Genomic DNA, 14,558 nt, shown 5'->3' with positions numbered 1-14,558 from the left:
CCTTTAGCAGATCGATCCAATGTGCTGGAAAATTTGTGCTGTTTTACACTTTCGTAGACTGGAGCCATCTAATCATGTGTAATCCTTGAGGGAATGAGCATCAGTATCCTGAACAAGTGCTTTTTCCTTCCATTAAAACATTTGGGATTAAAAATGAAAGGTCAAAAGCTAACCGCTGACTACAAAATATACCAAATATCATATTCCACGGACATAATTCGCTGGGGAAATGACTCAGCTGGCTAGAAATAGAGCAGCAGAGAGGGATAAAACAGAGCCATAAATAGACCACACACTCCCATCCAAGGAAATAACAGTGTTTATTTTATTTTTTTAAAAGACTTTAAAAAAAAGAATACTTTGTGGGTAAAAGAGCCACAAAGATACGCCTGAGGGAGTTACAGTTGTGACAATTCTAGCGGTGACTGAAGAAACCCTGAGGGTGGTTGTACTTGAACGGCTTCAGACGATTTGGACCCCTGAGAAAGAGAAGGAGAAGGAGATGTCAGAAGTATGGTACATCTATTCAGAAGCTGAATTGTCTTTTAACCACATGTACCAACAGCTTCTTGGGACTGTGTACCTGACAGTGCGCAGACACATCTTTTCTCTAGGAAACTCTCGAGGTCCCTCCACGCTGTCATCCTGTTCTTCAGTCTCCAAATACACATCCAGGCAGACACAAAGGCGTAAAAACTGATTGGTCAGGAGCTGGTGTCCTGGCCGTGGCCCCTGTAGTTCACTTTTGAACACATTGACCTCGCTCTCCACGGCCTAAAAAAAGGAAAGGACGAGTCGGTTAGAGCCTGAAATATGTAAATGTAAATTGAGCTTATGGAACCCAAGTGATCAATATTGAAAAATGCTCATACTCGAAGGTTGTCATCGGTGCGTCCACTCCGCTCTCCCTTCCAGCTGAGGGAAAGGGAGAATAGAGGAGAAATTTCTGGGTAACGGGGATTCAGCACCACGGCGGCATGGAGGCGAGCTGAGCAAGAAGATAAAGACGGGTTGGTTATATGACTCACAGAAATCAATATAGGCCAACTCTATTATCAATGCCAGTGTTGTACCTGTGCCCCTCTCCACCACAGCCATGAAGTACAGGTCAGTCTCCTTTGCCAGCCCAGCCTCAGTCACATGACGAGTATACGGCAGATCCTACCAAGAAAGAAAACCATCACGGTAAGACATGTGCTTTATTTTTATTAAGTGCGTGCATATGTGTGTTTACATGTGTGCACACCATGTACTCCTGCTGAGTGGACTGGGTCCAGCGAGCTAAACGCGTGAGGATCTTGGCAGGAAAGAGGTGCTGACACTCACTGGAGACCGGGATGATGCTGTGCTCTGAGGACAGAAGCAAAAACAAACTCACTCACAATGTCCCGTCTCTTCTTGCGGAGGATTCCATGCGTAGTTATTTACACGTAACGTACCAAGAGATGCAAACTGTTTGTGCAAAGCCAAGCGGGACAGGAGTCGCCCCCTCAGCAGTTTCATGGTGCTCTCCATGTGGCTGGCACTCAGAGAACTGCCGAGGCGCACGCCCTGCAAGAGAAACATGAGAACACATCAACATGATGTGGCAGTAGCACAGGGTACCTGTGCACATCTGGGATAATACTGGATTTCAACACACACCTCTGTAGGATCTTTGGGAAAGTGAAGACCTCCTAGACTCTGAACCCACGTGTAGGGATGGCCCAGATCGTCCACATAATCAGCAAACGACACGATCCTAGTAGGATACAACGGGTTAATTCTGCAGACCTTGTGGTTTGCTTAATATCTTGTCATGTCCTTTGACTTCTCGACATCCTCACCCGACTTTATCAAACTGGTAGCGATTAGCTGGATTGGGGGTTTCTCGTCCCTGGTCGTTTGTGTAGAGACAGCTGAGTAGAGTGTCTGATTTCAGCAGGTCCCTGCAAAGGAAGACCTTATTAGACCATGGGTCCTGGTTACTGTGTTTATGCCTTGGTTTGCAGGAGACAAGGAATCCATCATTACAAACATTTTTACATTTTACAATACCGGCAATAGACAGATACACACACACACACACACACACACACACCCTGCACTGATGGCTGCGTTTATGTCCGTGGAGGTGGAGACCTTGGTCTTGACCGTCATAATGTTCAGATTCAACAGGTAGTAGAAGTAGAGATGGAGGATGCTTCCATCTGTGGAGACACGATGGATAACACATGGCATTAAACAAATCCATAACTGGCTCAATACTCTCTCTATCCCCCTCTCTTTATAAATCCTCCCAGTGAGAGTTCCCAGGGGTTTTCTTTACTCTGCAGCACATTGATGAGCAACAGGGTGTGGTCATAACGGCAGGAAGCAGCAGTAGCAAGGGCATACACACTCTCCAACACCAACACTTTCTGCAGTAAACTGACTGCAGCAGAGAGAAAAGCACTAGAAACACAAACGGAGGTTAGAGGACGACTGGTGGTGAGAAAATATGCATACGGCATGTTGTAGGTGCTGCAGAGCCACAATGCTGCAAGCGTCTCTCTCTCTCTCTCGCCCTCCTCCCCCTTTAGGTAGAGTTACGTCTGCAATGCAGATCCCACTATAATCTGTCACTATTCCTTTCACTGCCAGCAGAGGGAACACAAGGGTCAAACAGTGTCCTGACATCATAGCAGACCGCGGCCATGCTCTTTCTGTCTGGTCTTTCTAGTCTGGTAGTACAGAATACACAGCACGGCTATGGATTCACTACATATAACTAATAAATGGGCTGAGCAAAGGCGCAGAATGCACAGACATTAGAATTAGGTGTCATGAAGACTGTAGAATGAGTTACCTTTACACTTGAGGTCCAAGCAGAGGGACAGCGGGTGCCTTTTCAGCATCTCCCGTCTTTTATCATCCAGCTGGCCACCTGTAGTTGGCCTTCTTCTTTTCTGTCAAGAAAAAGAAAGGAAAAAAAGAGATCAAGAGAAGAAAGCAGGCCACGTCTGACATTGAAAAATTAAATTACATTTGAAAAAGGCTAGAGGAATGTGCTTCACGGGGAAAATGTTTTCTCTTTTAAGGTGTGCTCAGATTACAGTCACTCCTTGGTCGATATCTCTGTCCGGAAGCAGGAAGAGATCGATAGTGGCTTCTCTCCAACATGCCAGACTACAACGTGTGACAGCGGAGACCATTCCTGTGTCCGTTACAGAGACAGGTATAATGAGAAATCGTTGAACCCACTGACCTGAGTGTGTGTGTGTGTGTGTGTGTTGGAAGTGAAGCCGGGCAAAATACTCACCGTTTTCTCCTGCTCCTCCTCTGCATCGGAGTCACTCTCATCATCTGGATTCAACCAGACACAAAATACTTATTTATTTGTTTTTTGGATATGCATCCCTCGCAAATACGCTATCATTAAATATAAAACTGCATAGAGCAGATACAAAGTGTGTGTGTCACTGCAGATCAAAGCGTGTGTGTGTAATGTGTTCAATGGCAGCCATGTGGAGTAGTGCTTGTACCTTGTGAGTCTTCTGGAGGTTTGGACAGCGCCTTGGCCTCATCCACATCACCACTTATTGAGACACACAAGTTCTTGTCTGAAATGGGAAATATAAGCAAATCATGACGGTCAGGTCCTTAAATCCCATTAAAAAAAACTTGACGTTGTCTTGAAACATTTTCCCTCTAATGTCAACATACCACAGGCCTGTCCATAAGCATTGGCTTGGACAAACAGGACATAGAGAGGTGGAGGCAGGTGGCGAGCAACCTCTGTCTGAATTTGTGCCTGTTCAAAAGGCATGGACAGGTACTCTTGTACTGGGATGGAGGCCTGGGAAAGAGCAGGAATCAAGTCGTCATTGAGCGGATCCATGTGCATTGTGCATTTAATGTAAATCAGCTAGCGCCGGCACCTCAATGAAGCAAAAACCCTTTAATATCCTAAATGATTTTCACTTTTAAACACTTTTAAAATGAGTACTCTGAGTAACTAGAACTGTAACCAAGACAGAGTGATCCCATCCAAACTCAATACCTCTGCACCTAAACTGTAGTTATACCTGCATGATGGCATTGAGTCCTGGCTGTAAGCTTGTCAGATGTTCCTTCTTCACCTCGATGCTCTTCTGGATCTTCTCCTTTGAAGTCTGTGACTCCTTGTATTTCTCCGCCAACCTGCATCCAAGCACAAACCTTTAACCGCTGCTCTACACCCCCCAAATATCAAGGCGCTCTTTGTTTTGAGGAAGTTCGCATACCTCTTCCGCTGTTCAAGCTCCCAGTCCAGTCGTGCCAGTGTGAGCTGGTGAGGATCATTTTTTGTGAGCTGAGGCCTGGAAATCTCTTGTGGGGCCTCCTGAAAGAACTCTTCCTCAGGCACCAAGTCTATTTCCTCATGCTTAGACCTGGATCAGGAAACGGTTGTTCAAATCTTTCTTGAACTATATAATTTTTTAATATAACAATTGAGAGTTTTGTTGGGTAGTAATGCTGCTCTTTAAATATTTGGTACTGACTTGAACTCCAAACACTTGCTGATCTCTTTCTGAAGATGCATCACTTCATACAGCAGGTTTTGTAACTGAAGGTGCAGTACATCCACTCTCTGCTTTGCCTAAGGGAATAAAGGTGGTTAAGGGTTGTTTATACAAACCCAACCCAGGTCACCCTGGAAATAAATACATGCCTAACAACTCAATAAGAACACAGATCAATAAGGAGAATTCAAGTGTTTGATGAGCGTTAAGGGAGTATTTACTCAACAAAAACAAACACTTTCCATAGAAGTTGTATGGCCTTTGAGTTGTGGGAGGGTTACTGTACCTCATGTGTCTGGTCTCTGCCTCTCTTTAGTCGCATATGAGCCAAACGATTGAGTTTTTTTAGGTTCATGAAGTGGATGCAGCTCTCCATGCGTTTCTGCTCGACCTCAGCGCACTGGAATGAAACCGGTCAGACTTCATCATTGTGTTATAAACACACAATTTTGGGTTCGCTCATATATACAACGTTAATGTATTATATATACCAATACTGCAAACTGTATGTATAAAGCTTGAAAATCACTTGATGATGAGTTTGATTACTCCAAACAAAAACGGACTGTGAAATCAGCCTTCAACGACTCAGTAGTTATAGACTGTAGTCTTAAACATGTGATTCTTACGCCGTCTTTGGCTCCATTGCCTTTCAGATCCAGGATCTCACTCATGAGTGTGGCCAAACTCTCACAGGACTTTTTGTACTGAAGGAAATCCTGCTCAGGGTCCCTGCCATCCAGCTCCACCTCCTCACTGTACACACGCACATCCTGGAAGAATAATAAAACTTAGATGCTGATCAGCACCACTGTTGGTCCTGCTTTGACTTGATCCCACTCTTCTGGGCGATGTGAGTGAAAGTGTTAAATCTGTTACAACATAGATGGCAGCAAAGTTTTGAGTGACTGAGTAGTCAGGTCTCAGAATCACAACTTGACTCAAACGTCAATATTAATTACTCATATCTGTATGGTGTCTGATTAGTAACGATGTAATAGCAGTGCTAAGGAAAAGAATGGTACACCACACCTAGTATTTGCTGCCATTTATTAACAAGAGTTCTATGTTCACCCAGATGACAAGAACGAAGTATATCTTGTATATACTTAAGTATACCTGAACCCGAACCCTGGCGGTGTCCTAACTACAGGTTACCTGCTGGTCTCCGTCTCCGCGACCCCGCTTCGTCTCCGGGGTTCCTCCCTCGCTGCGGACAACCTTGGTCTTTCGCTTCTTCAGGGCCTCTGACGACATGACTGGCTGTGTATGAAGATAGTGTGTATATATGCTAAATACAACAAAGCACATCGATGTACTGATTAAACACGTTAGCTAAGTTAATTGCAGTAACAGCCACAGAGTAACTGTTATAACGTTATATAGCATAGCCAGCTAGCTATTGTTAGCACTGTAGCGCTGCAATGGCAAGCTAACGTTAGCATGGTGGCTAACATCCGCGAGCACGTTTGCTTAAAAAGGCAGCTTTCAAATCGTAGTCACTGGATATATATTGCACGTTTTACTTGTTATATATAAACAGACACGTACCTAAGCGTTGCAAAAAAATACGTCTGAACTTTTTTTAATCGGGCATAAATCCACATGTAGCTTACGGAGGTACTCTGTTAAACTGCAAAGCGCCGAGGATGACGGAAGCCCCGTTTGGCCAAACAAAGAAAGCGGTTGGCCTGATAAACTAGTAGCTACACTGCCACCTACAAAAAACAGGAATTGCCATGTCATTGAAAACACCTGTTATTTTATATATATAGTCATAGTTTAGACACATCAGTTTTGAAAGGTTATACGGTGCAGCCTAATTTTCAAATGATTTGCAATTAGCTATACAAGTAGGGGAACTGTCCTTGCTTATATAGAATTCAAAACCTTATGCAAACCAACCAATAAAATATATACCATGAACTGTACCGTTCAAGTGCATTACTTGAATATTTCACATCTGATTAAAACTAAAATGAAAGAAGCCACATACATTCCAAAATGATTTATTCACAATTTTAGTGACACTTTAAAATTGTACAAAGTCACATGACAAGGATCAGCATACTGAAGTTACATAAAAGTTTGCTCTACCAATGCTCTTAAACAATAAGTAGGACTAAGAATCAGTCAGTCCACTCTCACTTGGCCATATCTATCAGACTTTGCAAAGACGTGGGCACCCAAGTCTTCTCTCCTTGCACAAAAACAACCCCTCTGTCTATGTAGATGACTATACGCCCAAAAGTGTACAGCTGTTTGCCCTCGTGCCGTTTGGCCACTATGGGCATAAAGACAATGTTGTTCTCCTCTGCCTTTGTCTGGATAAGATCTTTGAAATTGGTCGGCACACCAGCACTGACGCCTCTGTGAGCCACACTCTCGGCATCTCTGCGCTCCTGCATTGCTTCATACTGGAAGTCCTTTCGTCTCTCGGTCTGTGTTAGATATGCAATATTCTCCCTGGCACCAGGTTGCATATATCCACCTGTGGATATGAAAAAGAATGAGTGCTGTAGTGTTATGTTGCAGCAGAGAAATTATCATTTCATAGAGGAATGCTGTTCTCTAGGTGTCCTTAGTTTATTATGAGACTGTGACTTGAATACTAACCCATGCCTGAAGACACTGCACGGTTCATGATGTCCAGTGCTTCGTTGAATTTCTCTTTAATGAGAGGCTGTAATAGCAAGGCATCACTAAACATGCTTTTCCAACCCAGGTACCATTTTGTGATTTCCTCATAGTTAGGACTGTTGCTCAACCAAGAACACAGGACCTAAAATAAGCAAAACACAAATACATATAACAAAGTCAGATAAAACTCAATGTATACAATAATCTAATGTGTCTAACCGCATCTTAATTATTTGTCTCTTCAATGTAAGGAGATTAACTGACCTGCAACCACTTCGTAAAGAAGTTTTTGTCCAGCAGGGACACAAGACTGGAGGGGGACAACATGCCCTCCCAGTCCATCACCCAGTTAAATGGCTCCATCTGCTGCTGGTGAGGGTTGATAACCAGCTCCTCCAGACACAGAGCTGAGGAGGGACACAGAAACCATCATAAAAAGAAGCGACACCGCTGGCAAAAGGAGAGACGTGTAACAAAAATACTGCAGGGAAATACATGTTCTTACACGGCAATGCCATATTTAAGGCTTTTAAAGACATACCAAGTTTAGGAATGATATTTTTCACCATGAAGGCCTCCCATGCACCCGGTGTGAAAACATCTTTCCAAGGCTGCAGGATGAGGCGGGCTGAAGTGTCGCTGGGATGCCATCGCTGCAAGGCATTGGATAGTTTGCTCCTGATTGGGGGGTAAAGAGGCTCCAGACGAGATTGGAGCAGAGGCAGCCAGGGATGGATCCAGGAGTGGATGGGGACCGTGTCAGTTAACGGGTTCCAGTTATCCACCTATCAAACAGTAAACAAATGAATTAAAACAGAAGTAGATTATGTGAGATCACCCACACCATTGGCGTTTCTTCACATTTAAGCGAGTGGGTGTTTGAGTGGAGGCTTGCCTCGCGTTGTAGCCGGGGTAAGACTAGCTGCTCCATCAGGTGATCAAGGATCCACAAGGGGAGAATAGGAGCCCACACTTCCACGCAGTCCACCATTGGCTCCACTATACGAGGCTGCCAGCCTGTCACACATGGCCGCATCACAGGGATCCACACTTCCCACAATAGTCTGGACCGGCAAAGACAGGACACATGTGTCCCAAACACGACATGAAAAACAGGCTTCAACACCAGGCCAGTAAAGTTAAATCATGTGACTGCAGGTGGACAGCTTAGTTTGTGTGTGTAAAACTACCTGTGGTAAGGGTCCATGTTTGAATCTGGGGCACTGCTGTGAAGGTCTCTAGACTCGAGGATTGCTCTCCACTGACCGATGTCTTCCAGACAAAAAGAGCTGTCCTAAAATGACGAAAGAACAGTCTGAGAGCTTATCAATGATGAGCTTAAGGAAGTGATATGTGATCCCCCCTCAGCAGGAGCGAATTGCAAAGGTATACCTTAAGAGGCTCCCAGGAGCGAAGTTTCTCTTTGAGTAATGGCTGAACAACAGCTACAGCTAGGTCTGCCAATCCCATAGTTTTGTATTCTTCATAATATTCGGTTTGTAGAATCTCAAAGATCTGGGCGCACTCCTGAAGAAAGAGAAAACCGGCGCCAAGAAAGTCACCTATATTGATGTAATAACACAGCAAGTAGAGACAATCTTAAAACAGCCTGATAACTGTTTGCCTTTGTGTGTTCACTGCATATGCACCTGCAGGGTGGGTGCCTCCCCAGGTGCCATCTCCCCAGAAGGAAAACGCCCCACCAATGCCAGGACGGCCTCCATTCTCTGAATGGCATCTTGCTCTGCATCCAGTCTGCTCTGCAGAGCACGTGACTCGTGGCTCAGAGACACAACTACATCCTTTTCATGCTGCAGACGTCTGGCGGACTACTCAAGGTGGAAAATAAGAAGACAAAAGAAAAAGCATGTCAGTGTGTGGAAGGAGCAGAAGTACCCAAGTGGTAGACACAAATATGTAGAGTTGTCGGCGTAGATCATTGGCAGATATATTGGTAGGTTCCTTCATACCTGTAATATGTCCTGTTCTGTGAGGTCGATCAGAAGCTGCAAGTTATGTTCGAGTTCAGGGAGAGCAAAGCCGGATCCCTTCTGATCCTGAGTGGACAAGCTTGGTGGGCCTTCATCTGGAACACTGTGCTTGTTGGACATCTGACTGTAACTGTAATAAACCTTTTGCTCTCTTCCAGTCATATCTATTACCTGAAGAAGGGAACAGTTATGGGAAAATAAGAAATGTAGTTTCATCCAAAGTGGTTATGTTAAGTGTAAAAGCATAAATAAGTCCCTGATACCTACTATAATATTATGCCTAAGTAAAAATGCTTCGATAACTTTCCTGTGAGATGAACTCGAAGGAGTGTTAAAGTCTTTTCAAACATACCTTGACCTGTGCCAACTCTCCAGCAGATGTTGTTGTACTCCGCCCTGCCAGCTTGCCTTTAGCCTTCAGCTCATCAACAGTTCTGTAGGAGTACTTGGGTTTCTTCTTTCCTATGGACCCTGCAGGATCCTTACGCCACTGGCCTAGCTCCTTCTGAAACTCCTACACATTGAGAATAATGTCAAAATAATTATACAATCTCAGGTGTGGGTAAGGCTGTCAAAGAATATTCTATATTTGATTATATATGTTTACCACAGCACAACTGGAGGGTTCAATGTCGGTTCTATACTCTATAAACTTAATGTCAATAATATTTGTTTCAATCCCTGCCATATTTTGGACAACAATCGCGACCGTAAATTGGTCTCTAAACTCTTGATCAAGTCTCAGCATTTGTTTATTGTTGTCGTTAATTTAGACCACTATGAGCGCAACGGTGCGGGAAAGAGAGAGAGAGAGAGAGAGAGAGAGAGAGGGAGAAAGAGAGAGAGGGAGAAAGAGTGTGCGTGTGCGAGCGATGGTCTGCGATCTTAGCCATTAGTTCATTTAGTTATTTTTGTGTAGTAGTTGTGTTTGTTGTATTAATTAGTCCTGTTATTGACGTGCCTAATGCGCAACCTATGGAATTCCTCAACGAGGAAAGATGCTGCAGAATCAGCAGTGTCTTTGCGCATGCGTGCGTGACTTTCAGTCTGGGCGTGATGTATGTCTCCTCTGTGATCTGACTGCAGCAGGACTGCTGCAAGCCGCAAGGCTTCTGCGAGACTCGCTAAGGGCAGTAACTGCAAAACAATACGTGCTTTCACGTCAGACACCACAAAAGTCTCCAATGAGTCTCAAATGAAATTTTGACAGCCCTACTTGTGGGTGTAGCTGAAAAAAAGGAAACTTTCTTACCTTTTCTTCCTCTTCCTCTGAGTCAACCACGGGGAAATCCTGGAGACTCTGCTGGGTTCGCTCATTGCCATAAGCACCCACTGCTCCCTTGCCCTTACGAAGCTTTGCCTCAATGGGGTTTATAATACCTGCAGAAATAAGATGTTGCAAAATCAGAGTATATCCACTGTAGTCTGAAACTACTGAAAAAGACGCACTTACTAAATGTTTAAAACATAGCCTCCTCATGCCTACCCACCTTGAGCATTCTTGCCCAGGCCTTTGCCTGGTTGGTATCCCATTTTCTGCAGAAGTTTTTGTCCAATTCCCTTTGTGTGCTTCTCCCAGTTACCAATGCCTTTGCCAGACTGTATGCCACCTGCAAACCTCTGTGACTGGTTGGCTCGCAAATTACCCTAGCAAAAAGAAAAATACATGTATTAAAAAAAAACATGCATAACAGCATACAATTACAGAATACATTGCAACTCGTAATGAATACAAAAACAACTAAATTTACCATCTGAAGTTTTTTGGGTGCGATTCCGCGAGCAGGGGGAGGGGCTGAAGGACCATCATTTTCAGAGTCATCAGAGCCTCCTCCTCCTTCTTCGTTTTCCTGTTGCTCCTTCTCCTCAGCTGCAGCCTTACGCAGTCCAGCACTCACAAAGTTTACTGGAGCACTGTAGTCTTTGGTTCTAGAAAAAGAATATATTTACATTCATATTTCTTTGGGGATGACTACAATGGTGTATCATTTGAACAGTACCCCTACCCCCCCCCCCCCCGAATATATTTGTGTTTTCCCCACTGGGGTCAGGGGGGGGTATTGGTTAGACGTAGCAAAGATAAGTGGTTGGGATTAGAATTGTGTTTGAGTCTAGACTAAAGTACCACAACAGGAGCATTGTGGCAGAAACAAAAATAAACCATGCCCTACTTTTTGCCTCCAAAGCTAGGCCTCTCATCCTCGTCTGAGTCCCGGTCCGCCCAGATGCCATAGGTGGCCTGGTCCTTGGTCTGCCTGTGTCTGCGACGTTCCGGATTGAACTCATTGGCTAGATCCCAGTCCGTCACCTCAAAGCTCTCCACCTCCACACCTTCCTCTTCCTCCTCTCTCCTCCCATACAGATGGGACATGGACATCTCTGGACGTCACAATAAGCAAAGTACCAAGACAGTTAAGGTATTGTAAAACAAATGTAACGATAAGCTGCATCTAGCTCCACTTTATAATATAATACCGTTTTATGCTTTATGACGTAAGCTCATTCATTTGGTCATTGTATCGGGCCCAGATATTTGGTTGACAACAATTTAACGTTAGCTAAAGTTAAGCTAAGTATTTTACTATTTAGAATTTTAACCGCAAAAAGATACGAGCAGCGTAATGTCAAATCTTTGGCTAGTGATGCAAGGGCATTAGCGTAGTTGTTGTAAGCATTTCTTGACAACTAACGTTACATGGATCTACACAGACCTGCATCTGTGGAGGAAACACAATTTAAAGACAAGCTTATATTCTATTTACTAGCAAAAGCTAACGTTAGCTGACGTAAACGGCTCGATTTATCTAACTGGAAATGATGAATAGCTGTTGTGTAAATTATAACAGTTAACTCACTTGAAACGTTTGTTATCCCACTGTCCTGAAATTAGCTATACATCAATCCTGTGTTGCTGTAATAAAAGTTAAACTATCTTTTTCGTGTTACACCATGTTCTACGACAACGTAATTACTTCCGGTTAAAGTGGTAACTTCCGGTGTTGCACCAAATTTTGTGCCCCGTTGAAACATGAAAGTCCTCCGTTGGCGTTCATTTTCTTCTTCTCTGATGTGATGGCATATTGAAAACCAACCTGTAGAGGTACTACACTGCCACCTATCGCACTTCATTGGGTACATGACAAGAAAATATAAAGATTTACTATACTATCTGTCCTGAATCTTTATGGAAATAAAGAGGAACCCTGTGGCATCCCATCGTTAGTGGTGCATTTGCTGGAAAATTGTGCCTCAATTTCATAGAACAAAACAAAAACATATTTTTTTCTTTATTCATGGCTGGTGAATAAACAACATTTTAACAATTCATTTGAATCAGGTACCAATGTTTAGAAGGTTCAACTAAACATGTCCACTGTTTCTAGAATATGAACATCTTTTCAATCAATAGAATCCCGTTCACACGCAGTAACGGTGTTTGTCCAGCAGATGTCACTCTTTTGTTTAAAGCTTTGAAACAGCGAATCATTTAAAAACATATATTAGATCAATTCATTTTGATTCAGTGCTTCGGAAAGCTACGTGCCCCACACGACTCGTCTATAATCTATAGTCCGATTATTTACTTTGATTTAATGTGATAAATATGGGTATACAAAAGTTATTAAGGCATAACACCGGAACAGGATATGCCTGTGTTACACTCAAAATGCTCCTACATTGCCGCAGACTCGCCAACCTATGACAACACTTAAAACGTTTCGATAAAATAAATAAATATATATATATATGAATCTCATTTCGTTAATGGATGCACGAGGAGGCTGTGAAAAAGCATAGATGTCGGACACGGGAGGGGAATGGCAGGTGGCTCAGCGACGAAAAGGCGCAGCGCGGAAATCCAAATCCCTTCAGGTGTCCCACACATGCAGCCAGGAGGAGCTGGATATCGAGAAAACTGTTAGACGAATACGAGACACAGTGTAAGAAATCTGCGTCCAGTTTTGGACTTGGTATTTTATTCATGTTTTACGCGGGGTCCAATGGGCTGATTCTGCTTATCCTCCCACTCGGCAGGTCTGAGCTGAGGTGCGAGGACTTTTGGCAACAGTGGAAAGGTGAGTTACCTGGAGAATTGGAGTTATTACAAGATATTTTGTTTAGCTTGCGGCTCAGTCCCTTTCCTTCTCCAGTGGGAGCATCAGCAGCCCTATCCAAACATCTGCCGAACGGGGACACCGAGGGAAGACAATGTGAACAGCTGGAGTGTGTGTGCTATGGCCTCGGCTCCTTCTCCTCCTGTGTGTCGGCTCGCTTCCAGCTTGCCATGTTGCTGCTGCTGCTGGATGCAGGACACGTGAGAATGATGTGTATTTTGAAGTGAGATACTAACCAGACACCTACATGAGATCCGGTTCATTTAAAGATATGCCTCCCTCCTTTTTAGATTCCACTGCAGGACTGCTCCGTCTATGATCCTGCATTCTCCTCTGGAGAGAAGGCGGTTCTGGGAGAGCTCGGCCTGACGGTACTCACAGAGAACGAGGTCAGTTTGAGGCCGCTCTTGTTTTTTAAATTGTCAGACAAGTTAACTAACCACATTCACTGTACCGACAACAATTAGATACACAGCACCGCTATTATGACGAAGGAAACTATTATGACTCATGTCAAGCAAGTTTCATCCCGCTGCGTTTTAATTTTCATGGCTTACTGGCTGAAATCAGTGCATCGTGTCTCACTTTGTTTTTGTAGGAGGGGAAGCGTCTGGCAACCAAGCCCACGCTCTTTTACCTGATGCATTGTGGGAAAGCCCTGTACAACAACCTTCTGTGGAAAAACTGGAGTGTGCGATGTCTTCCTCTGGTGATACTCATTGGAAACGGCTTCAATGGCATGATGGACAGGTTCGTACAAGACACGGAGGGAGATGACATTGGAGGAGAGGAGTGGTGATGTTCACTGTCTGTCTTCCCAACAGAACAGTAGAGAGGGAGTTCAAGCGGGACTACAGATACATTACCGAGGCCCTGTCTTTGTGTGAGGAGAGACCGCTTCCCTGTCCGTCCCGTCTGATTGACGTCTTCAGTGACACTGCGGTCATCACCTTTCCCAGCAGTGGGCTCGACAGACTCCCACAATCCACCTGGGAAGAGCCGCCTGAACCACAGTACATGCACTGCTCTGATTTAGAGATAATTCAGAGGGAAACCCAGAGCGGATGCAGGAGATGAACACAAAATGGTTACTTTGTGATGTCCGTTTTTGTTATTTTATGAACATTTCTTTCTAAATAAACGAGACATGCTTCAAAAGGAGGATTGAAGCTGGCAAGACTTTCGTGGTAGTTTGTGTTATTTTGGAGCAAAAGGGACTGTTTAGCATCTGTAACTGGTTCTACCTGAAGGCCCAGCTTTGCTGCGCCTCTCTTGGGTTTCGTCTCAAT

General features: G+C 44.1%; 3 protein-coding genes across 4 annotated transcripts; 1 reads left to right on the top strand and 2 right to left on the bottom strand.

Moving 5' to 3' along the window:
* Positions 1–303: 303 nt before the first annotated feature.
* On the bottom strand, positions 304–6,203 carry thoc5 (THO complex 5). 2 transcript variants are annotated; one of them, XM_037483510.2, is made up of 20 exons: positions 6,075–6,203; positions 5,682–5,786; positions 5,153–5,296; positions 4,810–4,923; positions 4,503–4,600; positions 4,245–4,391; positions 4,047–4,161; positions 3,685–3,817; positions 3,504–3,581; positions 3,281–3,324; positions 2,828–2,927; positions 2,081–2,189; positions 1,827–1,928; positions 1,645–1,741; positions 1,440–1,551; positions 1,247–1,350; positions 1,074–1,161; positions 873–988; positions 584–774; positions 304–479 (listed from the first exon to the last, which is right to left on the bottom strand). In XM_037483510.2, the coding sequence occupies exons 2-20, from the start codon at positions 5,778–5,780 to the stop codon at positions 416–418; spliced, it is 2,055 nt and encodes a 684-aa protein (XP_037339407.1). In that variant the 5' UTR covers positions 5,781–5,786; positions 6,075–6,203; the 3' UTR covers positions 304–415. The 2 variants fall into 2 exon arrangements, with proteins under 2 accessions (XP_037339407.1, XP_037339406.1); XM_037483509.2 differs by having other exon boundaries at positions 5,682–5,814; positions 6,075–6,193.
* A 313-nt stretch (positions 6,204–6,516) lies between these two features.
* Positions 6,517–12,173, bottom strand: tfip11 (tuftelin interacting protein 11). The gene is made up of 15 exons (XM_037483298.2): positions 12,010–12,173; positions 11,326–11,533; positions 10,906–11,083; positions 10,645–10,801; positions 10,407–10,534; positions 9,507–9,668; positions 9,134–9,325; positions 8,813–8,992; positions 8,556–8,690; positions 8,354–8,457; positions 8,059–8,227; positions 7,705–7,948; positions 7,428–7,570; positions 7,140–7,305; positions 6,517–7,014 (listed from the first exon to the last, which is right to left on the bottom strand). Exons 2-15 carry the CDS (start codon positions 11,529–11,531, stop codon positions 6,668–6,670), a joined length of 2,511 nt encoding a protein of 836 aa, XP_037339195.2. The 5' UTR covers positions 11,532–11,533; positions 12,010–12,173; the 3' UTR covers positions 6,517–6,667.
* A 633-nt stretch (positions 12,174–12,806) lies between these two features.
* Positions 12,807–14,465, top strand: srrd (SRR1 domain containing). Its single transcript, XM_037483299.2, has 6 exons — positions 12,807–13,095; positions 13,190–13,230; positions 13,306–13,469; positions 13,560–13,658; positions 13,868–14,019; positions 14,094–14,465. The coding sequence occupies exons 1-6, from the start codon at positions 12,953–12,955 to the stop codon at positions 14,344–14,346; spliced, it is 852 nt and encodes a 283-aa protein (XP_037339196.1). The 5' UTR covers positions 12,807–12,952; the 3' UTR covers positions 14,347–14,465.
* Positions 14,466–14,558: the final 93 nt, after the last annotated feature.

This window comes from Pungitius pungitius, chromosome 5 (genome assembly GCF_949316345.1).
Source record: "Pungitius pungitius chromosome 5, fPunPun2.1, whole genome shotgun sequence".
Lineage (NCBI taxonomy): Eukaryota > Metazoa > Chordata > Actinopteri > Perciformes > Gasterosteidae > Pungitius > Pungitius pungitius.
The sequence above is the reverse complement of the archived record's forward strand: the minus strand, read 5'-3'. Positions and strand labels throughout refer to the sequence as shown.

Excerpts from the sequence above, each read along its gene's own strand:
- tfip11 (XM_037483298.2), bottom strand. The coding sequence starts at position 11,531 with ATGTCCATGTCCCATCTGTATGGGAGGAGAGAGGAGGAAGAGGAAGGT. Across the intron at positions 10,535-10,644 it reads CCTGGGCAAGAATGCTCAAG|GTATTATAAACCCCATTGAG; the intron begins GTGGGTAGGCAT and ends TTATTTCTGCAG. Across the intron at positions 9,669-10,406 it reads CAGAGGAAGAGGAAGAAAAG|GAGTTTCAGAAGGAGCTAGG; the intron begins GTAAGAAAGTTT and ends CTCAATGTGTAG.
- srrd (XM_037483299.2), top strand. The coding sequence starts at position 12,953 with ATGTCGGACACGGGAGGGGAATGGCAGGTGGCTCAGCGACGAAAAGGC. Across the intron at positions 13,096-13,189 it reads AGACGAATACGAGACACAGT|GTCTGAGCTGAGGTGCGAGG; the intron begins GTAAGAAATCTG and ends CCCACTCGGCAG. Across the intron at positions 14,020-14,093 it reads TTCAATGGCATGATGGACAG|AACAGTAGAGAGGGAGTTCA; the intron begins GTTCGTACAAGA and ends TCTTCCCAACAG.
- thoc5 (XM_037483509.2), bottom strand. The coding sequence starts at position 6,130 with ATGTGGATTTATGCCCGATTAAAAAAAGTTCAGACGTATTTTTTTGCA. Across the intron at positions 5,815-6,074 it reads TATTTTTTTGCAACGCTTAG|CATATATACACACTATCTTC; the intron begins GTACGTGTCTGT and ends TGTTGTATTTAG. Across the intron at positions 1,351-1,439 it reads CAAACAGTTTGCATCTCTTG|AGCACAGCATCATCCCGGTC; the intron begins GTACGTTACGTG and ends TTCTGTCCTCAG.